This window comes from Oryx dammah, unplaced genomic scaffold, assembly GCF_014754425.2.
Source record: "Oryx dammah isolate SB20612 unplaced genomic scaffold, SCBI_Odam_1.1 HiC_scaffold_15, whole genome shotgun sequence".
Classification (NCBI taxonomy): domain Eukaryota; kingdom Metazoa; phylum Chordata; class Mammalia; order Artiodactyla; family Bovidae; genus Oryx; species Oryx dammah.
In genome coordinates this window covers 36,022,806-36,047,799 of record NW_024070199.1, presented here as the reverse complement: position 1 = coordinate 36,047,799, position 24,994 = coordinate 36,022,806, and the positions used below count along the sequence as shown (strand labels likewise).

Here is a 24,994-nt window from a genome sequence, read left to right as displayed (position 1 = left end):
CCATGGAATTCTCCAGACAAGAATACTGGAGCGGGTAGCCATTCCAGTCTTCTCCAGAGTATCTTCCCAACCCAGGGATCAAACCTGGGTCTCCTGCCTTGCAGGTAGATTCTTTACTGTCTAAAGCCCAGTAAAAGGTCAACCTGGGATTTAAATCCAGAATATTGGACTCTCAAGCCTTGAATCTTTCCACTGCCTTTCACACTGTTTTAACTGTTTAGCACTGAGAAGTATAGCGGGATCTCCGACCCCAATCCCAACTCCAGAAATTCCTTAGAAAGAAAGGAAACAAAAGAAGTCTTCCAGAAAGAAGACTTCTGGTACATACCACCTTTTCAGATTGTCACGACAGGTCAGTTCGATGGTGTTTTGGGGCAAGTGAGAAGTGCATGATGGGTGGTTTGCTTTTGTCAAGTCCTGTGGGAAGTTAGGTGACCGAATGTCTGCGTACTTGATTTAACAGTTGAAATCGTCCTGGGAAAAGAAAACTTAATCAGGTCAGAACATATTTCCTCATTAAGCAGCAGGCTTAGAAAGGTTTCTGAGGCAGCCACAGGTGTTTTTGTCACAAGGGGAGAAATGGGGCCATTTTCAAATAACACGCAGAGATTGAACTATGCAGGTTGCCTTGGTAACAGCTTCTTGTGCTGCCCTAGGGAGATGTGAAAAAGTGACAAGAAAAGCCAAGGCTTTTACAACTCTCTTTGCAGTGTGATTTCAGGCTTGAAGTAGTTGGCAAGGAAAGGTTGGCTGGTAAGGGTGAGGAGGGGAGTAATCAGAGCCAGTGCTTTAGCTCCTGGTGGATCCAGGAAAACCGAAGCACTGGCTCAGTCAGAGTTATGGGTTATGGTTCAGAAATAGCAGTTATTTCCTTAACTCAGTATTGAACCCTGGAGAGTCAGGAGTCACCTCAAATCATCGGATTGTCCCCTAGGAGGCAGAATAATTAATATTTATTCTGGACTCAGGGCTGCTTGCTTATGCCAGGCACACATGCAGCCCCCAAGGTGGGATTATCATCATGCTACCCATTTTACAGATGAGGAAACTGAGGTTAAGGGATGTGTTTAAGGTCACACAGCTAAGGAGCTGAGGAGGCAAAGCGCAAACCTAGGACCTCAGTCCCCAGATTCTGTTTCTGTTCTGCACCCAGCAGGAAGAGACCTAGCACTAATTGTTTATGCAGAAGCAAGGGGTGAGGGGCACTGCCAGCCATCTCTAGGGGTGCACACCTTACTCTGATCTGAGCGCCCTCCTGCTTAGAAAATGCTGAGTTGTGCTTTCAGATTTAACTCCCCATCCCCCACCCTCTCCTCCGCCCAGCGAGTTTATCCTTGCACAGGATCTAATATCAGTTGAAAGTATTTGTTGTTGAGCTGAACAGTCCCAGGATAGGTCCTCACTGAACAGGAGCCATCAATACCTTGCTGTTTTCCCGCTTGAGGTCAGATCTGGAGGGCTGCCCCGAGCTGAGGCCTGGCAGGAGTCCCACCAGGACATTCTGCAGCCACCGTCTCGGGGAGTAGTGACCAAGGGCAGCGCTCTGGCCTCCATCCACCGGGGGTTGTGTAGTCACTTCGGGGCCTCATTATCTTCCACTCAATCGTGTTTCCCGTGTTCAAGATACGTGAGCTCGATTTCATTAAGATAGAGAGTAGTGGAAAGAAGATGAGGGCAAGACTGCAAGCACCAGAACCAGTGGCCGAAGAGCTCGTGACCCCTCCCCATGCTGTGAGGTTTGGCAAGGCCAGGGTCGCACCTGGAGACTGCCTCCTTGCCTCTGGCTGGAGCTGCTCCAGCTTGGTCAGCCCCTACACCAAGGCAGAAGCTGGGCTCCAGGACACCTGAGAAGTGTCTGTCTCCTCACCCCTCTCACACGTGCCTTCTTTCTGCGGACTCTGTCCTCCCCGCACGTATTTCTTATGGAGGGTACGGTGTTGATGTCAGGTGGCAAACCACAGCACACCCCGCAGTCGTTCCCACTTTGAACTGGTTACTGAAATGTAAAAATGGGGAGACATCACAGAGTGTGGGTTTCTAGCCTCCCTTGGAGACCAGGCAGGTCTGGTCATGCTGGGCCCGCCCTCCAGGAGGTGCCCGAGCTGGGATGGAGTTTTCAGGGAAGACGGTCTCTGACACACTTGCCTGGCTTGTGTAGGTATCTGGGTTTGTGAGCTATGTGGGGGTGAAAGCTCAGAGGAGAAAAAAGAAAGACAGGAAGGAAGGAAAGGAAAAGAAGAGAAAGTTTCTCTCTCAGTTAGTGAGCAATCGGTGATACATTGTCTCTTCTCAGTGAAGGGGACACAGATCAGCCCCTGTTCCTTTCCCACCTCGGTCCCAGTCTGACCTCTGCCTCAGTCCCAGTCTGATCTCCTAAGGATGGGAGGTAGCGCCCCCCATAGAGCTGTTGTCTCTGTGCCTGTGGACGCTCTGTGAGTGGCTCCCATGGCGGCCTTGCTGATGCCTGCCCCTGACCCTCTGACTCCTGTTCCAACACCAGTCTCCTCTATAGGGAGGCCTCCTGGGCTCCCTGCACCCCCATCCCTCAAAGCTGACCCCCTACCAACTCCTCACTCCACTCTCACCTGTGTTCACTATGCTTCCTGGTGAAATGTTTCTTTTTAAAAAACTGAACTGAGTTGCTAGAGAGCATCAGTTTTAACGTAAGTCTGTGTCTGGTTCGTAATCAGAAGTCAGTAAACATTTATTCCCCTCCCTCTGCTCCCACTTACCCTTCCTGCTTTCATCTGGAGCCCTGCTCTGTCCTTGCCTTGTAGTGACTGTTGCTTAAATGTTCATTCCGTGAAGCAGGAATAAATGAATGAAGGCTGAAGATAGAAGAAGCCCCGCCCTCATCGCCGTGTCCCGCGTGACTTGCCCACCAGCCAGCTCCCTGCCACCGGCTGTTTTTCTTGGCATTCCCTGCGCTGCTCCCTCTGCCGGGCCCTGGGGATACATTGGCCGATGAGAACTCTCCTTGCCATCAAGGGGCTTGCCTCTCCTCACCTTGCCTCTTCTCTCTTGGCCCCTCCCGTGGGCAGTCCACAGGCACTGCCCAAGAAGTGCCCCGCCTCCTTCTGGGCACCGTGGTAAGTGGGAGGGGGTCCAGTCCAGGGCCACAGTGCCGAGGGGTGAGGTCACTGGAGTTGTTAGGCCTCCAGAAGCAAAAGCATATGGCCTATGTATCCCCAAGAGCTTCTCTGTAACCCTTCCCCCACCCCATTCTCTACTTGATGGCTTCCCTGGGTTATGGCCACTTTGAGAAGCACTGGTCTGGATTCCTCTGCCACTTTGGATGATCTGGAGGCAGAACACTGACTTTGGGGGTACCTGCTTTGTGGGCCTGGGCAGAATACTGTCTGTTCTCCACCCCCATCCCCAACCTCTTCTACAAATTATGAGAAACGCTTGTTACTCTCAGCCTCCGCGGGTGTCTTGGGATCAGGCAGTGTCTGTGTACTTCTGAAGCATAGGCATCAGAAATTAACTTGCAGGGGTGGGCGATGCCTCAGTAAATCTTGTAAGATGGAACTTGCCCACTCCTCAGGTCAGCGGGCATCTTTGTGAGCCACCTCTACCCGGGAGGCAGGGACCGGGGAGGGCCAAGGTGATCGGCGGCTTGCCTGGGCTTGTAATCTCTGCAGCTCAGATAACGTTATGACTAAACACTACCCTCATCTCTCCCCTATGTCATTTGTGAAGTCAGAATACCAGGATAGGACGGGACTCTGGCCTGCGGTAATAGTTTATAGGAACTTGGGCAATACAGCCGTTTTGGGGACCTTGCGCAGTACCCTGTTTGTCTCTGGCTTTCATCTCTGAAATAGAGGTAATCATGCCCTGAGTTCACTTTACTTACTAGACAGTTTATATAAATTAATGGGAGAGTTTGCAAAGGGCTTTGATTTCAGAAGAAGGGAGCCATGGAACCATTAGGGTCCCTTTCACAAGGAAGGAAAATTGAGTGGGACACATTTGGCCGTGGGATCCTGAGCAGACCTCTTCCAGAGGAGATGGGGACCTGCGGCTCTTACACGGGCCAGCAGCGCCTTGTGGTGCAGTGTGAGCAGAGACGACTGGGTCGGCAGAGCCTCGTGCAAGGAGCAGCCAGCCAGCTCAGGGCTTCTAGGTCTGGCGTCCCCTCTGTTGACTCCAAAGGGCTTCCCTGGTGGCTCATTCTGTAAAGAATCCACCTGCAGTACAGGAGACCCGGGTTCGATCCCTGGATCGGGAAGATCCTGTAGAGGAGGAAATGGCTACCCACTCCAGTATTCTTGCCTGGAGAATCCCATGGACAGAGAAGCCTGATGGGCTACAGTGCATCAGGTAGCAAAGTTACATGCCATTCTACCTCAGTTTCACCACCTGTGAAATGGGCATGATAGAATTGAGAGGGATGTTGAGTTAGAAACCAGAGAAGGTGGATTAAGAAGAAAAGCACTGTAGCCCACATCCCACTGTGGCCAAGTACATTTCACCTGAAAACTTGCTACATGAAAGAGATCTACTTCTGGTAGTATCAAGAACATCAGAATTGCAGGCTGACCTCGAGGGTTCATTCTCATGACCTGCATGAAATGGAGCTGTTTCATACCTGAAGTTCTCGAGGCATTTCAAACATGCATGCTTTGAAGTCTACAATGAAAGGGAATTGACACAAGAGAGGCTTTGTATGACCATGGGACTGAGATGGTCTTTCTCCTGTCTTTGAGAGTAGCCATTTCCCTATACTGAATATTCTTTGGAAGGACTGTTGCTGAAACTCCACCTGATGTGAAGAACTGACTCATAGGAAAAGACCCTGTTATCCTGGGAAGGATTGAAGGCAAAAGGAGAAGGCGATGGCAGAGGCTGAGATGGTTGAATAGCATCACCAACTCAGTGGACTTGAATTTGAGCAAACTCCAGGAGGTAGTGGAAGACAGAGGAGCCTGGCATGCTGCAGTCCATGGGGTCGAAAAGAGTCGGACACAACTTAGCAACTGAACAATAGCAACAACAACAAATCTTTCCCAATCAGGGAATGGCAGAGAGTCATCACAAGAGGGTGGATGAGTGCCAGGTTAAGCACATACCAGCATCTTCCGCACACAGAATGGAATCCTTTTCCCCAGCCAGGGGGCCTGATCCAGGGAAAGACAGTTTAATTAGGAGAGCTGTATGTTTCAATTCCTTGCCCACTTTGGGGGTGAGTTCTCACTGCCTAAAAGACATGTGATTGTCCAGGTCACCAGTTAGATAGATGTGTCAGGGGTTTTGCCACAGGAGTTCAAAGCCATCAAACAGAGCCAAGTGTGGGACTTCAGACGGCAGAGGAAGGTCCTCGTTTGGACGACGGTTGGAGGGGGAGGCCACTCCGGGGGGCCCTGTGTAGTGGCAGAGGCGGACACACCTTGGAATCCCCTGGGGTGCTCACTTGCTTTTTTTCCTCTAAATCGGCCACCATTGTTTGTTTGTTTGTTTGTTTTAGTTTTATATGCTTTTTATTTTTTTAAAAAAATTTAATTGGAGGATAATTGCTTTACAATATTGTGTTGGTTTCTGCCATACATCAACATGAATCAGCCATAGATATTCATATATCAAGATGAATAACCCCTCCCTCTTGAACCTCCTTCCCATTTCCCACCTGACCCCATCCCATCCCTCTAGGTCATCACAGACCACCTGATTTGAGCTCCCTGCATCATACAGCAAATTTCCACTGGCTGTTTTACATGTGGTAATTTGTATGTTTTCATGCTTCTCTCTCCTTCCCTCCGCTGTATCCACAAATCTGTTCTCTATGTCTGCATCTCCATTGCTACCCTGCTAGTAGGTTCCATCTTTCTAGATTTCATATATATCCATTAATATATGATACTGGTTTTTCTGGCTTACTTCACTCTGTAACATGCTCTAGGTTCATCCACCTCATTAGGACTGACTCAAATGTGTTCTTTTATATGACTGAGTAATATTCTATTATATATATGTACCATAATTTCTTTATCCATCCATCTGTCAGTGGATATCTAGGTTGCTTGCATGTCCTAGCTATTGTAAATAGTGCTGCAACAAACATTGGGGTACATACGTCTCTTTCAGTTACGGTTTTCTCAGGGTATATGCCCAGTATGAGAAGCCTGGTAAGCTGCAGTCCATGGGGTCACTAAGAGTCGGGCACAACTGAGCGACTTCACTTTCACTTTTCACTTTCATGCACTGGAGAAGGCAATGGCAACCCACTCCAGCGTTCTTGCCTGGAGAATCCCGGGGACAGAGGAGCCTGGTGGGGTGCCGTCTCTGGGGTCGCACAGAGTCGGACACGACTGAAGCGACTTAGCAGCAGCAGCAGCATGGGCTTCCAGGTGGCGCTAGTGGTAAAGAACCCACCTGCCAATGCAGGAGACAGAACAGACGCGAGTTCGATTCCTGGGTTGGGAAGATCCCCTGGAGGAGGAGATGGCTGCTGTATTCTCGCCTAGAGAATCCTATGGACAGAGGAGCCTGGCAGACTACACTCCATAGGGTCACAAAGAGTCCAGTATCACTGAAGTGACTTAGCACAGCACAGCATGGTAATTCTATTCCTAGGATATTTTTTTCTTTATTTAACACAGGAAAGTCTTCTTTCTTGCTCAATATCTGCAGTGACTTATTACCAAACTTTGACAACAAGTTACATGCTTGCTGCTGTCCCTCTTCCTAGCGGAAGCAGCAGCCTCATACAGGTTTTAGCAACATCAGGCCCCCTTTGTGTGACCCTGGACTTTCAAGCCCAGGGGGGAGACTTGGCTGCTTTGCTGTCACAGACTCACCCACAATCACCCACGTACACTACAGATTCACAAAGGATGGACGTGCACAGATGATGCACAGAGGCGTCCGTACTACCCTTTGGGCAGCCCCAGTAGAAAAAGAGATGAGAATGTTGTAAAATAACTTAAAAGTTTTAGAAAGATTTTGTGTTAGTGACTTTCCTCTAATCAAAACATTTCCCTTTCGGGGAGAAGGGTAGCGGAGGGAAAGTGGCTGGTGAAGGCCAGCCCATCAGGGAAGCCAGGCCTCTCAGGGGGCTGCAGGGGGGTTCCAGCATCAGCACCTCTTGCTCGTGATGAGCCCCCAGGACCACCTCAGCCCACCAGCCCCCAATACCCAGCCTGCATGCAGGGTGACTCTCCCGGCCTGCTTGAAGCCTGGCGGCATGACGGGTGTCCCTGTCGTATGGATCTGCCTGCAGAGGCCACAGCAGTGGGGCTGTCTTCTCCAGACCGTACACCCACGTTCTTCTGGTTGGTCTGGACACTGCAGTGGCCTCACTTGGTGATGCTCGATGTCACGGGGCTGCACACCCAGAGTTAAATCCCGGAGGGAAAAGAGCCCTGTTCTCACATGCCAGACCCCCTTCCATGCCTGCATGAGCCAGGCTGTCAGCACCCAGAGGGCAGTGCATGTGGAGGCTTGGTAGACACTCGGCAGAAACAGCACAGGGAGATTGAGCCCCTTGAAAACGTCCTTAAAATTAGTCGTTTATGCTAAGTGAAGGAAGTTAAGGCAGGGGAAAGCCAGATGCTCTATGATTTCACTTGTATGTAGAATCTAAAAAACAAATGAACAAGCATAGCCTAACAGAAACAGAGTCACAGATACAGAGAAGAAACAGAGGCAGGGGTGCAGTGGGGTGAGGGAGAACCAAGACGTACAAACTTGCAGCTGCAAAATAAGTGAGCCACGCGGTCAGGTGTACAGGGTGGGGAGTACAGTCAATAACTAACATCTTTGTAGGGCTACTGAGCGTAACCAGACTTGTCCTGGTGGTCATTTTGAAATGTATGGAAGCAAATCACTGTGTTGTATACTAGGAACTAACAAGGTTGTAGGTCAGTCTCACTTCAAAACAAACAAACATACAAATAAACTCATAGAAAAAGAGATCAGGGTTATGGTTACTAGAGATGGGGATGGGGAGTAGGGGAGAGGAATTGGAGAAGGACCATCAAAAGGTACAAACTTCCATTATAGGGTAGATAATCGATAAGGATGATAAAGATATCATGATAAATATAACAGTTTATAAATTTTACTTATAAAAATGCAATCTATAGAGACAACGTAAGTGTAATTAACACCATATGTTACATTTGAAAGTCGTTAAGAAGGAAAGTCTTGAGAGTTCTCATCACACACACAGAAGGTTTTTCCTATTTCTTTAATTTTGTTACCTGTAGGAAATGATGGATGTTCCCTAAAATTATGGTCATCATCTCATGATGTGAGTCAAATCATTATGTTCTACACCTTAAACTTACACAGTGCTATATGTGAGTTATATCTCAGTAAAACTGGAAAGAAGGAAGGAAGGGAGGAAGAAACAAAGAATGAATGAATCGTGGAGATGCTGAAGTTCTGGGTCTAGGGAACATGGGACTCTGGCTTTCAGCAGGGACCCCCGGCGAATCCGCTGCAGATGGTGAGAAGAGTCCTGGACTGGTTCCGGCACTGCCCCCTCCGGGCCTGGTGACCCTAGACACCTCTCTGAGCCTCGTCTCTGAGGTTGGATAATAGCGAGACTCACTGTGTAATGAGGTTACGGGCATCCTGGTGACAACAAAGACTAACGTAATGCTACAGTGTGCCAGGCACTGCTGTTTCACAGCTGGAGAAACTGGGCACAGCGAAATTAACACACCTAGTAAGTGGCAGAAATGAGCTTCACACTTAGGCAGTCTGGCTCCTGAGTCTATGCACCTAACATCTAAGGCCAGTGGTTCTCAAAGTGTGTTCCGGGGGATCTCTGAGAACCCTGTCAGGCTGTCCATGAGGTCAGAGTGGTTTTTGTAACCTAAGGCATTATTTTCCTTTTTCCTTTCTTTCTTGAACGAGTACACAGGGAAGTTTTCAGAGGGTTCACGACACAACATCCTTCTGACGGCAAGTATGTGTATGCTTTTGTGTTCTTGTGTTTTAAGAATCCCTCACTTTTAATTTTGATATTTATCAATAGCTAAGATCCACGTAAATGAGAACTCTTTGAGGCCTCCATAGTGTTAGGAGTGACAGGTGTCCTGAGACCGAAAAGTGTGCCATCAGCTCTTGAGGCTGTGCCACCTTGAATGTGGTCTCACCGTGCCTGGCTGGGGCCACCTCCCTTGGTAAGTGTTCGGGGGAGAGTGGGGGCCCATCCCGGGGAGCGGGAGCATGGTGAGCGTGTCTGGACCTGCTGGGGCCCCCTCAGGTGGCACTGCGGAAACTGCACTGTTTGTCTGCAGCCAGCCAGCTGCCTACACTGGAGCGTCCATCCTCAGTCTGGGGGTGTCTCTGTGCCCAGCCCTAACTTTGGAAAGGAGCAGGCACCCTCGTGTGGCAGGTCCCTCCCCTGGTGGGTGGAGCCAGGCCAGCTGCCACTGAGGCCCAGCAAGTCTGGGCTATGTTGGAGGCTTTAGTAACCAATAAGTACCCTGCAGCATTGGAGCCTCCTGTCAGCATTTGTTTTAGGCCAGGCCTCACACTGAGCCAGCACTTTGCCTGTGTTGACCATTGCACTGACCCATTTTACAGATGAAGAACCCAAGGCCAAGGGTGAGTTCACTGAGCCACTTCCCACAGTGGCAAGTGGCAGGGACTGGGACTCAGACGAGGTCAGTCTGACGGAGCCCAGACCCCTGACATTCCAGGTCTGCAGAATGTTGCTCCATTCCCCTGGTTCATCTCACTCGTGGCACACTCACTGGCTTTGCAGAGTAATAAGTGCGGGGTGGGGGAGGCCTCCCCAGTGGTCTTCCCTAGTGGCTCAGTGGTAAGGAATCCGCCTGCCAGAGCAGGAGACATGGGAGATGTGGGTTCAATCCCTGGGTCAGAAAGATCCCCTAGAGAAAGAAATGGCAACCAACTCCAGTATTCTTCCCCGGGAAATCCCATGGACAGAAGAACCTGGCAGACTGCAGTGCATGGGGTCATGAAAGAATTGGACACGACTTAGTGACTAAACAACAACAAGGGGGGCCTCCCCAGGTCTGCTTCTTCCCCAGACCCTTACCGTCAACCTTTAGACCAAGCTTGTCGGGAGTCTCAGAGTGAGGTGTAGACAGAGGGCAGAATTCTGACTCTGCCCCTTGTAACCTTTCTGATCCCCGCCCACCAGTGGGACAGCTGCCCCCACCTCGCAGGAGCAGGAGAGGTGGTGCGTTGTAAAACTCGCACCACAGTGCCCAGTCCCTAGTGGCCTCCATTGCACACAACCAGCAGTGAGCCGTTGTCTTCCTCAGAATCTGGCCTCGGACCAGTTGCGTCCGCATCTTTGGGAGATTTCTTGGCCCCGCTCTGGCCTACGATGCAGGGCTCTGAGGGTGCAGCTGTGGCTCCTGCGTTCACAGCGAGCGTCCCCCCGGGGGGTGCTCAGCAAAGCTTGGCATCCTTGTCATGGAGGTTGGGGGCAACATTCAGCCCTCAGTAGGTAACAGAAAGTGGGGGTGGCCCTATAGAAGTCAGGTGACTATTTAATCGGTTATCTAAACCAGGACACTTTGGAGCATGAATGGGGGGCACCTTTAATAGCTACACTGGAGCATGAAGGCTGAACCTGGGCCTTCCTGGCAGAGGTGTCACGTGGTCTCCATTGATGGGTTTCTCCTTTGTCTTTCTGCTGCCCTGGAGATGCCTTCCCCTCCTAGTCCAGATGAGGAAGCAAGCCTGGAGGTCACCTCTAGACACACAGGCCCCGTAACCCTGGGCCTGGACTCCGCGGCACCCCCTCAGCCCAGTCATCATTCCCACCGAGCCATAGTGCAGAGGGGTGATGGGGGACTCCAGGTTTCTGTAGCATCAGGATCCTAGGAAAACTGTCAGAGCCTTTGTAGTGAAAAATCCAGGCTATAAAACACGTGTCTGAAAATGATGAGAACAGAGAATGCTGTCAGCAGAAGGGAAGTGAGCCCTGAGTGTGTGCTTCCTCTTCTCCCTGGAGCTCCGTCCTCCTGGGGCCTGGCTGTGACCTCGTGTCATACGGTCATCGATCCGCATCCCCCTGGGCAGAGTGATGGGGAGAGGGCTGCGGAAACCAGCTCTTCGATCAAAGCAGGCGTCCTGTTCGGTCGGTCGATTTCCTTTCCTCTGGTCCCCGCAGGGGCCAGTTTGGTGGCGATTTCTGGTTCTTCTCTGATGAGGACATGAACGTGACAGTTCGTTTTTGTGGCACATGAGGGTTCGTTTTGTGGCACGTGGAGCTGCAGAGAATGCTTGTGGCAAACCCAAGGTGGTTGGTGTGCTAAACATGACAGGCGGGGAGGCGCCCAAAGCCAGCAAGACATTTCTGTTCAGACAGAAATAGATACCTCCTAGGGTGTGTGCTGGCATCAGGGCTCGCAGGCGCCCTTGGGCCAAGTTTAGTCTCCGTCCCTGGCTGTCCGCCTTCCTCCTCCTGCCTTTCCTGTCTGCTTCTTGGGGAGCTTCATCTAACACCTCCAGGAATCGTGGTTTTGCCTCTGGCTGCCTGGTTCCTCTGCATATCCTGCGGTTCATGGGGTGAAAGAGCAGCTTCTTGGTCTCCCTGGGAACAGGATGGGCAGGGTAGCCAGACTGGGCCCTCCCTGGACCTCCCTGTGGACTGGCAGCATTGCTCGGAAACTCCAGTTGGTCTTTAACAGATGCTGAACATGGGCTCGGGGGTCCCTTCCACCTGAACCGCCCCTTTCTCACTTCAGTGTCCTTCTGTGATCCCAGGAAAGATGGAAACGCTAAAAGACAAGACCCTGGAGGAGCTGAAGGAGATGCAGAACGACCCGGAGGCCATCGACCGACTGGCCCAAGACTCCCCGGAGGTAGGGGAGGCTGTCATGGGGGCAGAGATGGCGGATGGGACTGGGGCCCTCCTCAGGGATGCTGGCTGGTTGGGAGTTTGGGCCAGGTCTCTTTCCCTTTTCTGTGGCCTTCACCCTGATTTAGGCCCAGCCAGAGGAGCCCCTGGGTCTCAGTCCGGTTCCTGGGCCCTCTGGGAGTTCTGGGGAGGGAGGAAGGGCAGAGCCAGGGAGTCCAGGGCCCGCAGCCAACTCTGGCTCCTGGTGTCTTCAGGGACCCACATGCCCCTGGAGCCCCTACCCTGTTGCTCCAGCCTGGGTTTGGAGGCATTTCTAAAAGCACTGGGTCTGTTGTGTAGCCGCCTTTCACCTACAACCTTTTGGCCTGCATCTCTAGGAGAGCCATTCTGGGACTGGGATTAGGCTCATCTCCTGTTTAATCCCTTTCAGTCATAACAGACACCTAATCACCTACAGCTCCTAGTCACCATCCTCACGGGAATAAGCCACCTTCTGAAAGTACAGAGCTTTACATTTTATAAAGGGCGCTCCCTGCCCTTCCCATCACCTTGACCCTGTGACTCCCCTGCAAGGTCAAAGAGGTCAGTTGACCAGGTGTGGCTGCAGAGCTGGCCGTGGCTGCAGAGCTGGCCATGCCCCCGGCCATGCCTTGAGTGGCCGCAGTCCGCACACCGCCGCCTCCTGCCCCTGATGGTCGGGAGACACGGGCACATTTTGGCGAGGTCATTGGTCAGCCTTTGGCATATGCTTCTGTCTTTGCTGATGAACCGTGCGTTTGTCTCTTCTGTATATTCACAGTGCCTGACCCCAGAAAAGGGAAACCTAGCCATCCAACTTCTCCTACCTCTGCCTCTGCAGACCTCTTCCCTCTGCTTGAGGGGCTCTGCAGCCAGGCCTGGTCCTGGCTCCTTCCTTGCTGGTGCTCCGGCTGCCCCACCACCCCTCTCCCTGCAAGAGCAGCCTTCGCCAGGGCTGGAGGGCACGGGGTGCCGGGCAGGGTGTGAGGGGAGGCCCTGGGCCCAGATGTGGTACGTCCTACCACCCAGAGCGAGGCTGGTGTTGGTTAAACTCCAAGGCTGCCTCCTAGAGAGAGTGAGGCTGTGAGCTCAGCCAGGGCCCGGCTCCAAGCTAACTCGATGCCGGCCTTCATCCCCTGTCTTCACATGTTAAACACCAAGTGCTTTTCCAGTCTGCTGCGAGCACGGTGTGACGGGAACGCCAAGTCCTGTTCTCAAGGGCACAGAACTTCGTAGAAGCAGGCCAAATTACATAACTAGAATTCATTGACCTCCAAGCTAGGCAGGCCCATGGGAGGTGTGGCGAAGCACAGAATCACGGAAAATGTCAGCAGAAACAACCTCGTAGGCAAAAGGCAAGTTGAGTTTGTGACATGCAGCTGTGCCCGACTAATTGATTTGAATTCTCAGAAGGGAAGAACACTCACGGGATCGCGGGGAAGTGAAGAATGAGATCTGTAGACTCATGAGACCCCGTGGACAGGGTTCCTCCCATGGGCTGTGAGACGTGAACATCGCTGTGGGATTCAAGGAGGAACAGGAGCTCACTGAGTTTGGGCTGTGGACGTTGCTTGGAGATAAGAGCAGGGGACCGCTCTCCCTGTGGAACTGTGGTGTGTTCTGGGGTCTTCTGGGTGGGGTGCTTGGACTGTCTTATTGACCTCTTAAAATGAGGGTCAAGGGCTTCATTATGAACTCCTGATGGAGAAAGATTTGGGGAAGGCTCTGGGGAGAGGGGCCAGAAACAGGTAGGACCAGGTTTAGGGGAAAGTGTCCGGCATAGATTCACTGGCTAAAACCCAGGGAAAAGGCAGTGGTGATATAAAGAAGACACATCCACTGGGGATCTGGGACCCCTTAAGGGGCAGCTGAGCAGGGTACTTCAGGCACCCCTCTGGGTCTGCCACATAAGAGAAGGAAAGCTTTCATGGCTGATGAAAATGAGATTGGAACTCCACAGTGCAGGCGTCCTGAGTCAGAGCCCTTGCTGAGCCGCTCCAGAGGGTGTTTGTGACAGTCAGGTGAGGGCGCAGACCTGGGAGGCCGTGGCTACCACAATTTCTGGTAGCCTGGAGCTCGAAGGGCAGGCTCCCAGCCCACCCCAGAGCACAGGGCTCCAGACCCTCCGAAACCCCCTCCTCTAGGACGCCCATGGCTTCCTGCATCTGCTCAGGGTCGAGCCAGTCAGGAGGAGCTCGCCACGTGCACACCATGGTGGAGAAGCTGCTCAGTGGTTCCTGGTGGAAGCTGGTCTTGCCGAGCTGCGCCCTGAGCCCAGCTGGGGGCGCTGGTGCCCCTGGTGACATGCTGGCGTGTACTCCCCGCTCCCGCAGGGGTGTGGGTCTGTTTCTCCGCCCTCCTCTCCCTGATAAATGGATGGGGCTTCAGGTCAGAGCGGGTCTGGGAAGGGTTTCTGAGGCTGCCGCCTTACGGGCTGGCGACCAGGAAGGGCCTTGCTGAGGGGAAGAGCGCCGCTCAGCCTGGGGACGTGGTCTCAGCCAGGCTTGTGCAGGGGCTCACCTGAGGACTCCCCTCCAATTCTCCAGGGGGCCCGCTGTGAGCTCATCTGCATAGCTTCTCTGCAGGACACACGTGGAGGAGTCAGGGCAGGTCTGTCTGGAATCAGGTCTCAGGCTGGCCCTGGCTTTCCCACTCCTCAGACTAACTTTATTTGGGGGCTTCCTTGTGTGTCCAGCCTGTGTTCTGGCCTTACGTTAGTGCACCTCAGAGGAGGTCTCTTACCTCTGAATCCTGGGGATGAGTTCTTTTGGTCCCTTCCTTCTGGGAAGCCTCTGACTCTCCCTGCCCCCTCCCTGGAGCTCCACACAGCCCACGCACGGCAGGCTCCTCCAGCTCATCACATGTCCCTCAATGCCCGCTCCCCACGTGCCTCTGCCACAGAGGCTGTTGGGTTAAGGTTTCGTGAGGCATCTGGGTCAGAGTGCTTTGCTCAGAGTTTGAACCCAGGTCCATCTGACTCTGGGCTTCCCGGGGGCACTAGTGGTAAAGAATCCGCCTGCCAATACAGGAGACTTAAGAGACATAGGTTCAATCCCTGGGTTGGGAACATCCCCTAGAGAAAGGCATGGCAACCCACTCCAGTTTTCTGGCCTGGAGAATCCCATGGACAGAGGAGCCTGGCCAGCTACAGTCCACAGTATCACAGAGTGGGACGCGACTGAAGCGACTTAGTATGCACTTAACATGCCGTCTGACTCTTAACTGGGGACAGAGTGTTGTCTGGCTTCCCCTCTAAGCAACAGGTCCCAGGAGCCCCTGGCCCAGCCTGCCAAGAGCTGAGTGGCAGGTCTCATGGTCAGGTATCTTGCCCTGTAGGTCCAGGATCTGCAGCTGGAGCGGGAAATGGCGCTGGCCACCAACCGCAGCCTGGCCGAACGGAACCTGGAGTTCCAGGGTCCACTGGAGATCAGCCGCTCGAACCTCTCAGACAAGTACCAGGAGCTCCGGAAGCTGGTGGAACGGTGCCAGGAGCAGAAGGCGAAGCTGGGTAGGTGACCAGCCCCGGGAATGTGCCCCAGGGGTGCCTCTCTTCACTCGGGGCCCCTGTTCCCCATGGGGCTAGGGGAGCTGCTGGAATCTCCTGGAAAAAAAGATTCCCTCTCCCTCCCCAGGACAGGAAGGGGCCAGCAGTTCCTGCAGGCTACTACATCCCCTGCCTGGCTAAGTGCTTTAGCAGCCATCTAAGGGTAGGTCCTATCATTGTTCTCATTGTAGATGAGAGGAGTGAGACTCAGAGAGACGCGGGAGCTTGGCCAGGGCTCCGCGGCTATGTAGAGGTGGAGTTGGGATTTGAATCTGGAGAGCCTGGTCTGGGCTTTCTGTGTCCCAGCCTGCCATCCGAGGAGGTGAGGGCCGTCTGGTCCTCAAGGTGGAGGACTTGATGCTCAGACAGAGGAAGTAACCCCCTGGGCAGATTAGGCTGGGTGGGCAGAGCCTGAGGCCTCTTGCTTTCCCGGCCAGCATGGGGAGCCAGGGAGCCAGGGTCTGTTCACTGAGCTCCTGTCAGCTCAGGAAGCTGACCAGAGGGAACCGACAGAAGGGAGTTCTGCTGAGACCCCAGGGCAGAGGCAGGGCCCCTGCCTCTAAGGGTAGGTCCACATAGGACTGGCACATAGGACTCTCCAGGACCCTTGCCGAAACCTCGGCCTCTATCACAGCCTCAAGAGGCACTTTTGAAATGTCAACCTTTCTGCCCTCCCTTCCAGAGAAGTTCTCCTCAGCACTGCAGCTAGGGACCTTGTTGGACCTTCTGCAGATCGAAAGCATGAAGATTGAAGAAGAGTCCGAGGTGAGACAGCTGTTGACACCCGGTCTTCCTTGCAGAGTCGGCCCCTGGAGCAGATGAACACTGACCAGGTGAACACTGGCTCCAAGGTCACTAGAACAGCCCACCCAGGGGCTGTGGGGCCTGGCAGCGCCTTCCACCCAGAGCTGGTCTGCACACAGAGAGTGAAGAGAGGCCAGAGGGCAGCAGAAGAGACCAGGCAGCTCCAGGAGAGGGGAGAAGCCAGGGGTCCCGCTCCTCGGGAGCAGGAGCTCTTGTCCTGAGTACCTGCATCTGCAGGGAGCAGGACCCAGGCTCTAGTAGATGGCAGAGATGAATGGTCCCTCCACCTGTAGTCCCCATGGAGGCCCTTTTGGATGCAGGGAACAGGAACCCAGTCTCACTAGTTGAGGCGGAAATGGACGATGGATGGCACAGCTGTGGGGCAGCTGCAGGCCTGGGGGTGGGGGAGGGCAGTAAACAGGTACCCTCGAGGGCTGAAGCCAGGCCACCAACCCCTCCCCTCTCCTGGTAGCTCTCTCTTGCTTCCCTCTGGGCCCGTCTTCACTCTCTATCGGCAGACTGGCTCTCTCACATCTCTCTGCCCTCTGCCAGGCCCCTCAGCCCCTGGCTGGGCTGGGTTGTGCTAGTGACCAGGGAGCCAGTGTTCATCTGGTCAGTCGACACCCAATTTAGCATCTGGCATGAGCCGGGCATGGTGCCGGGGTGGGGAACAGCGGTGGCCGTGACAGGTGGTCCCCACCCTCCGGGAGCTGACATCTTGGTGGGGGAGACAGGATAAATTAAACACGTGCTTGTGTAATAATATATCACCAGTGAGAAGAGCCGTAGAGAGAAATTCCCAAAGCGGAGGACAAAGAAGGCAGCTCCCGCCTGGCTGGGGTGGGGGTGGGGCTGCAGCTGACCTCTGACCCAGCGGTATTCAGGTGGCCTCCATCCTGGCAGATCCGATGCCACTGGAGCTTGTGTCTTCCAGGCCATGGCTGAGAAGTTCCTGGAGGGCGAGATGCCCCTGGACACGTTCCTGGAGAATTTCTCCTCCATGAGAACACTGTCGCATCTGCGCCGGGTTCGCGTGGAGAAGCTCCAGGATGTGATGAGAAAGCCCAGGGCCTCCCTGGAGCCGGCAGGGGATGCCCCTCCTCCACGCCCGCCCCCGCCACTGCGCCCTGGCCCGCAGGCGACGCCCCCGCCAGCCGAAGACACTCAGCCACAGCCGCTGCCGCCGCCCTCAGTGATCCCTCCCTACCCTTTGCCCTACAGCCCCTCTCCAGGCATGTCCGTGGGCCCCACCGCCCACGGAGCGCTCCCGCCGGCCCCCTTCCCCGTGGTGCCCCAGCCCTCCTTTTCCTACAGTGGGCCTTTGGGGCCCCCATACCCCGCAGCCCAGCCGGGAGCCAGGGCCCCGTCGGGCTACTCCTGGTCCCCGCAGAGGAGCACGCCGCCCCGGCTGGGCTATCCCGTGGCCCCCACTGGTGCCCCTGGACCCGGGTACCCCGTGGTGGGGAGCCGGGCCCCCAGTCCTGGTTATCCTCAGCAGCCCCCCTACCTCTCAACAGGAGGAAAACCTCCGTACCCCACACAGCCCCAGCCCTCAGGCCCCCTCCAGCCCCCCTATCCCCCCGGGCCCGCTCCTCCCTATGGGTTCCCCCCGCCTCAGGGTCCCACCTGGCCTGGCTATTAGGCACAGTCCTGGCCCTCGGCCCTTCCCTACTCCCACCTGTACCACAGCCTTCAGCCCACCCCTTGCTGAGATTCGAGGCTAAATTAAGTGGAGTTGGCTCCACGTGGACTTGGGTCACCCCAGCAGCCTGAGGGGTCCCAGCTGGGAGTGCACAGGTCTGGAAAGGCTGACCAGGCACTGTGACTGGCTTGGCCACACCAGGCGGTCCCAGGGCCTCTGGGCCTCCCAGGGGAAGGGAGCACCTGGCTTCTGTGGCGGGCGATAGCTTTCCTGGTGCTCACCAGGCAGGGAGTTCAGTCCTCCCCGTGGGTGCCCGCGCCTGTGGACATCTCCTCATGACTGCACGGACTCACGGATGCCTGAACCCAGTGCAGAGTTATCTCAGCGAGGGGCTGGCCGGCCCCTGCTCACTCCCTCCCTCTTCTCTGGGATTTAGCGAGTGCAACCACGGTGCCCACTCCAAGAGAGGCAGCTCTCTGTGTCTCTGTGTGTGTTCAAGGATGGCCCATCGCACGCTCCATGGCAGAGTTGGATCAGGGGGAGAGAACAGAGGTTCGCAAAACAATGAGTGATTTTCACGTCACATAAAGCCGTAACAGGACTCTGACAGACTGATGTCAGGTCAGTGTGTCCTGTGTGCTCCCCGTGCAGGGAGCAGGCCGAGGGCCGTGCAGGCGGATCCCAGACCTTGCTGGCTCTGGTTGGAGAATCCAGGGACTGCCTTGGACCCTCTGGCTGCAGGAGAGCGGGCAGTTCTTGTCCAGGAGACTGTGGTCAAATCAAGGGCTCATTTAGGAGCAGAAGGCTGGGTTGCCTCCCCGGCCACCTCTCCTGTCTGGATCTCCCTGCTTCTGGTTGACTTCTATGGCTCAACCCCATCCTGTCCACTCCTTTAGTGCCTTGAATCTCATCCACAGCAGCCCCCTCCCTTCCTTTGACTCTCTCCTGTAACTCTTCATGACCCCCTAAAGCCCTCCTAAGACAGACATCAAAAGATGCGCTAACAGTTACTTCTCCTGTGGTGCTTTGTAAAACACCATCCCTATGTCGGAGTCATTTCTTTGCATCTCTCTTATCTTCAGAATGTAAAGGGCAGGGACAATGACTCTGAGCCACACACAGGCCCCACCATGCTGGGGGCTTTCAGCACCCAGTTCAGTAATAAAAATGACAATAGACCAAAGGGGGTTGTGATGAATGAAGCATTACCTTGGTGGTTACCAGATGTGAACCAGGTCTCAAGGGCAGACTCTGGAGCTGCTATCTGTTAGGAAGTCATATGTGCCTTGAATTGTCCATTACCCGAGTACCCAGCACCTGGTGGGCCTGGGGTGCTGGGGGCCAAAGAGGAAACGCGACCTTCTGGTGCCTGCCCCTCCCGCCCCGCCCGGCCTGCGTGCCATCAGTGGGTGCGTGCGATGAGATGCTCAGCCAGCCCTGTCGGTCCCTGACCAGTCGTGCTTGCTTCTCATAAGTTATTTATACAGAGAAATCACTAATGGACTCCACTGGTTCGAGTACTTCTGTACTGGATGAGCGATCTCTGGTATGTTTGTATAATTAATTGCCATAATAAACTTTGATGAGTTACGGCTCTTCTGTCCATGAAGCTGCAGTGAATTTGAGAAGTGGCTGCCTGTGTGGGACATGGATTTTGTCAACTGAAAGGAAAACGTAAGACTTGTGGATTTCAGTTTTACTTGCAGATCTTACGGCAGGTTATAGCCTGAGGAACAAACCCTCAGTACCTCTGAAAAGATGCTCCAAAGAGGTAGGGGGAGAAGCCAGTGTATATATTTTGACTAGGGAATAGGTGCTAGCAAGCACCTCTAGGTGTCACCCTACGGTTGTTCTAGCTCTCTTATGTGTCTCCGTTTCTCCCTTTAGCAGTCTAAAATCACTGTGGGCATGCAGATCCCTGGATGGCCAGTCTTCATGTGAGGGTCCCTGGACTAGGTAGTTTTTAAAAGTAACAAGTGGATTTCCCTGCGGGGCTGCTGGATATCATGAGGATTCGCCTTTCACCAGTTCTTTTCATTTCTCAGTTGCCTGAGAAAATCATGAATAGCTGGTGAGAGCTGTGTCCCTTATCTTTGGAGCTTAAAGGCCTTGTATGGTATCTTCACTTTTGTCCTGACAAACCCCATTAAACTGCCAATTTTGTGAAAGATGTCAGGCCAACTGCCTACCTAATCACCCTGTCCAAACCTCAGTGTCTCTCAACCGGACAATTTCCTCAGTATCTTTCAGCTGAGCCCTTTCTTTGTATCTTTCAACTGAGAAATCAGGTACCTTTTTAACTGCTACCAAATTGAACTCAGGATTGTCAGACAAGATGAGAGCTCTGAGGCTCAGGAGAGAGTCACCCAGTATTCTGGACTAGTGAGAAGGCAGACAGGCTCAAGGGGCCCTTGTTGGTACCAGGGCTCCAGATCCTTGGAGAATATCAGGTGAAAGAGATAAGTCTGCTGTGGGTCCCTTTGTGGTCACCCAAACTGTCAACTGAAAGAAAAATGCACAGTATTACGAGCTGTGGGTTTGTTTTATTGAGGGACCCTACTATAGGACTATTAATCAGGAAACAGCCTCTCAGTAGCTCAGAAAAGCCAGTATAGATACAGTTTTGGCTTGGGAATGTATGCAGTCAGACACATATCTTGGTTAAAAAGAAAAAATGTGACTGTTAGTTGTGATGATCAGATAGCTCAGTTAGTGATTTTAGTGTTTTCTATGCACAAAAAGTGAAAGTGAAAGTCGCTCAGTCGTGTCCGACTTTTTGCAACCTCATGGACTGTACTGTCCATGGAATTCTCCAGGCCAGAATACTGAGGTGGGTGTAGCCTTTCCCTTCTCCAGGAGATCTTGCCAACTGAGGGATCAAACCCAGGTCTCCTGCATTGCAGGGGGATTCTTTTTTATTTATTTTAATTGGAGGCTAGTTACTTTACAATATTGTAGTGGTTTTGTCATACATTGACATGAATCAGCCATGGGTGTACATGTTCCCCATCCTGAACCCCTCTCCCACCTCCCTCCCCATCCCATCCCTCTGGGTCATCCCAGTGCACCAGCCCTGAGCACCCTGTCTCATGCATCGAACCTGGACTGGCGATCTGTTTCACATATGATAATATACATGTTTCAATGCTATTCTCTCAAATCATCCCACCCTCGCCTTCTCCCACAGAGTCCAAAAGACTGTTCTATACATCTGTGTCTCTTTTGCTGTCTCACATATAGGGTTATCATTACCATCTTTCTAAATTCCATATATATGTGTTAGTATACTGTATTGGTGTTTTTCTTTCTGGCTTACTTCACTCTGTAAAATAGGCTCCAGTTTCATCCACCTCATTAGAACTGATTGAAATATGTTCTTTTTAATGGCTGAGTAATATTCCATTGTGTATATGTACCACAGCTTTCTTATCCATTCATCTGCTGATGGACATCTTGCAGGGGGATTCTTTACCAGCTGAGCCACCAGGGAAGCCCAAGAATACTGGAGTGGGTAGCCTTTCTCTTCTCCAGCAGAATCTTCCTGACCCAGGAATCAAACTGGGGTCTCCTGCATTGCAGGCAGATTCTTTACCAACTGAGCTAAGGTGCAAGATGGGTTCATTAAAATTTTTTTCTGGGACTTCCCTGGTGGCCCAGTGGTTAACAGTCTGCCTGCCAATGCTGGGGACACAGGTTAGATCCCCGGTCCAGGAATTAAGATCCCACATGCCTCAGGGCAACTAAGCCCACTTACCCCAACTACCGAGCCCTCACACCCTAGAGTCCGAGCTACACAAGAGAGGCCACTGCAGTGAGAAGCATGGATACTGCAACTAAAGAGGAGCCCCCCACTCGCCAAAAATAGAGAAAGCCTGCACCAGCGATGAAGAGCCCGTGTGCCACAACGAAGACCCAGTGCGGCCAAAAATGAATGGACAAACAAAGCTATGATTTGAAAAGAAAAGAACCTCAGCCTGTTTTTCCAAAGTATGGAGTACCATATCCTCTTTTTCATCCTGAATGCCTTTCAGGACGCACGGGCTAATGACTTAATCCGTGTAGAACTGGGCAGTGTTCTTTGTTTTGCCATTTCTTCCACAGCCTTCAGGGTCATGCTCTGCTGAAAGGCCTGTCTGATTCACGTTCACAGAGCCCCATCTTTCTGCATATCGTCGCCTCTATTCCTTCACCCCCGGGGGGCTTGGCTTTTACAGTATTTCCCTTTCCGGCTTTTGCTCTCTGGCTTTCTTTCCATCTGAGGCATTTTCAGATGGAACCAGCACGCTTGCGGTGTCCTGGGTGCAGAGCTTGGGCGGTGCAAGGCCACAGATGCCCACTAGGTGGCACGAGAGCCTCATCGGCGCACAGGAGGGGCCCCATTACTGCCACCTGCTGGGCTGACCAGGACAGCCTGTCTGCCTGTCCAGGATCTCCAGCAGGGATCCAAGTCTTCGCATCCCATTTCTAAACGGAGATGGAGGGGCAGCAGGCTGCTAAACTGGCTGTGGAGCCAAGCTGTCTTCTGCCACCACCCAGCCTGCCTCCCTCTCCAGCTCCCCCTGAGCTCAGCCTGGTCATCGTGAGCCCTGGGAAGGCATCTTCTGCCTTTCAGCTGGAAGAGCAGCTTTGGTGGAGTCAGGAGACCAGGCTTCTGATGGACCCTTGAATCATCCCTTCTGCTTTTCCTTCCTTGCCAGGTGTCCTCATCAGGACAGGCTGCCTGTGGGTGATGCCCAGAGATGCTGAGAATCACCAGTCTTGAGTACTCAATAGGGCCTCACCTTTTAATTAACCTTGTCTGTGCATTATCTCATGGGCACCTCTCAGCAGCCCTTTGGCCCCCAAGTTTAAACAGATGGAGGAGACTGCAGGGCGGGTGGGTGGTTCAGTGACCAAGTCACTCACCTGGGGGCGTCAGGATGAGACTTGCACCCAGCTCTGATCTGGCTGCTGAGATACCTTTGTGATTCCAGAAGTCATCAGACACCACAGTCCTGAGAAAAGCTTGGTGAACCTAAGCTGCGAATCCTCATACACTCTGGTCAGAGGGTTACGGTCCCTTCACCCCTCCCGAACTCTGACCTTGCCTTGCAAGTGTGTTTGGAGCTGGGGATGTCAGAGCACCAGGGAGAGCTAGGAGACCCCTGAGCTATGTAGGAAGCTAAGAATCTCACAGGGTGGTGGGAGGCACAATCAAGTCAGAGCTTTGGGTTGCTCCCAAAGTGGTAGCCAGGGGCACCCAGGGACTGGAGAGAGGAAGGACCACTTTCTAAGTGGCTTGATGGAGAGTGAGGCTGGTCACTTGGGGCTGGCTGCCCCCGCTGCTCTTCACTCTGGCTCTCAGGCCCTCCCCCCACGTCCACCCCCGCCCTGCATCCGCCACATGAAATCACTGGGTGTCCTCTGCCAGACCGCAGTGGGCCTCTCACTGTGTGTGGGCTGCTCGGGGCCAGAACCTAAGTGTCAAATTCAGAGCCTCACAGAGATTCCTTGCTCGGTGAGAAGGACGCTTAGCTCTGTTAGCTGCCATGAGGCCATCTGAAATGTCCTTTTAGGGTAGTCCCATTCATCACTCCCAGACCCTAGAGGCATGACAGGTTTGGAGCTAGACCCGGTTCTTGGTTGTCAGAGTGAGCTTTTTTATAGGGTCCCCAGAGTCATGGCAGCCCACTCCAGTACTCTTGCCTGGAAATTCCCATGGACGGAGGAGCCTGGTGGGCTGCAGTCTATGGGGTTGCGAAGAGTTGGACATGACTGAGCAACTTCCTCTTCACTTTTCACTTTCATGCATTGGAGAAGGAAATGGCAACCCACTCCAGTGTTCTTGCCTGGAGAATCCCAGGGACGGGGGAGCCTGGTGGGCTGCCCTATGGGGTCACACAGAGTCGGACACGACTGAAGCGACTTAGCAGCAGCAGTAGCAGTGTCCTAGACATAACATGAGGAGAATGTGCTAGGAGAATGAGGAGAATCATGAGAGTCAGGTGGATGACATGCTTCAGGGGAGTGGGCCGGGGTAGGGGGGTTACACAGGTGGGTGCCACCCTCTGGCTGACGTAGAGGGGTGAAGGATAGGGAGTGGGGCTACAGTGTGGACCCAGGGTGGGCCCAGGTCACAGCGGAGCACCCTCCAAGTCTGAGGGAGATCCCGTGAGCTTCTCATCACAGGAGCAGCACCGACCAGCAGCCTGTGGGCTGTGTCTGCCCACCACGGCTGGAAGCGGACAGAGGCACCTCCGAGGTTCGAATAGCTCCCACTCTGTTGCTTAACAAAATGTTCCTTCCAGAGATGTATCACCCAACCCCCTTTCTGCTCAAAGGCAGGTTTTTTTTTTGGGGGGGGGGGGGAGTGTGTTTTTAAAGTAGGCCGAGATAGCTATGAGGCCACCGAATGGTGGCCAAGCTATAGATGCAAGAGCTTTTGCTCAGAAAAGGGGCTGATAAGAGACATTTGGTGCCCCAGGCCCTTTGCACCCCAGTTCCCTTTGGAGGATCCTCCCTCTGAGGAGGGTCTCCAGGACAGGAGTCTCTGCCGGGTGACTCCTAGCCCCCAGGTGACTGGGTGTCCCTGTTTCTGGATTCCCAGCATGGTCGGGGTAGGGCCATGCCCTGAGCTCTCCCATGATGGAGTCCTAAGTAAGGGGTGGGTGGGAGTCTGGTTGGAGGGTGTTGGTGGGGACAGGGGGCTGGCCTGGCTCTCTGGCATGCTCATGCCCCTCCAGCTCCCTCATTATGTGAGCACACCCCTCACCCCTGCCATGTCCTTCTAGAAACTTCCTTTTGCTCTTCCAGAGTTGGCTTTTGTGAATTGGACCATTGATATCTGTTGCTCCCAGTGGACACAGGGCCACATCATGTGGAAAAAGGCCCCAGCCCCAAAATCTCTTCTCCAGTCACTGTCTGATTCCCAGGGGGCAATGAGACCTGAGCCAGCCTCTCCCTTCACCAGACCCTTAAGTTCCAGGTCAGATATCCTCCTCTGGTGCATCATTAAGAAAACCTGGGCACTGCAAGGTTAAATATGTCTAGGCTCTCTGGGCCCACATAGTCAAAGCTATGGTTTTTCCAATAGTCATGTTCAGATGTGAGAGCTGGATCATTAAGAAGGCTGAGCACCGAAGAATTGATGCTTTCAAATGATGCTGCTGGAGAAGACTCTTGAGAGTCCCTTGGACTTCAAGGAGATCAAACC

General features: G+C 53.4%; 1 protein-coding gene across 3 annotated transcripts in view; it reads left to right on the top strand.

The window, feature by feature from the left end:
• The window catches only part of VPS37C (VPS37C subunit of ESCRT-I), a 29,363-nt gene extending 10,979 nt beyond the window's left edge, over positions 1-18,384 (top strand). For 2 of the 3 annotated variants that reach the window (XM_040255914.1, XM_040255916.1), the window contains exons 2-5: positions 11,701-11,798; positions 15,149-15,320; positions 16,039-16,121; positions 17,095-18,384. In XM_040255914.1, coding sequence (XP_040111848.1) covers positions 11,706-11,798; positions 15,149-15,320; positions 16,039-16,121; positions 17,095-17,802 — 1,056 coding nt within the window. In that variant the 5' untranslated portion in view covers positions 11,701-11,705 and the 3' untranslated portion in view covers positions 17,803-18,384. Of the gene's footprint in view, positions 1-9,931; positions 11,614-11,700; positions 11,799-15,148; positions 15,321-16,038; positions 16,122-17,094 lie in introns of those variants that run through there. The other variant, XM_040255915.1, reaches the window with a different exon arrangement.
• Positions 18,385-24,994: the final 6,610 nt, after the last annotated feature.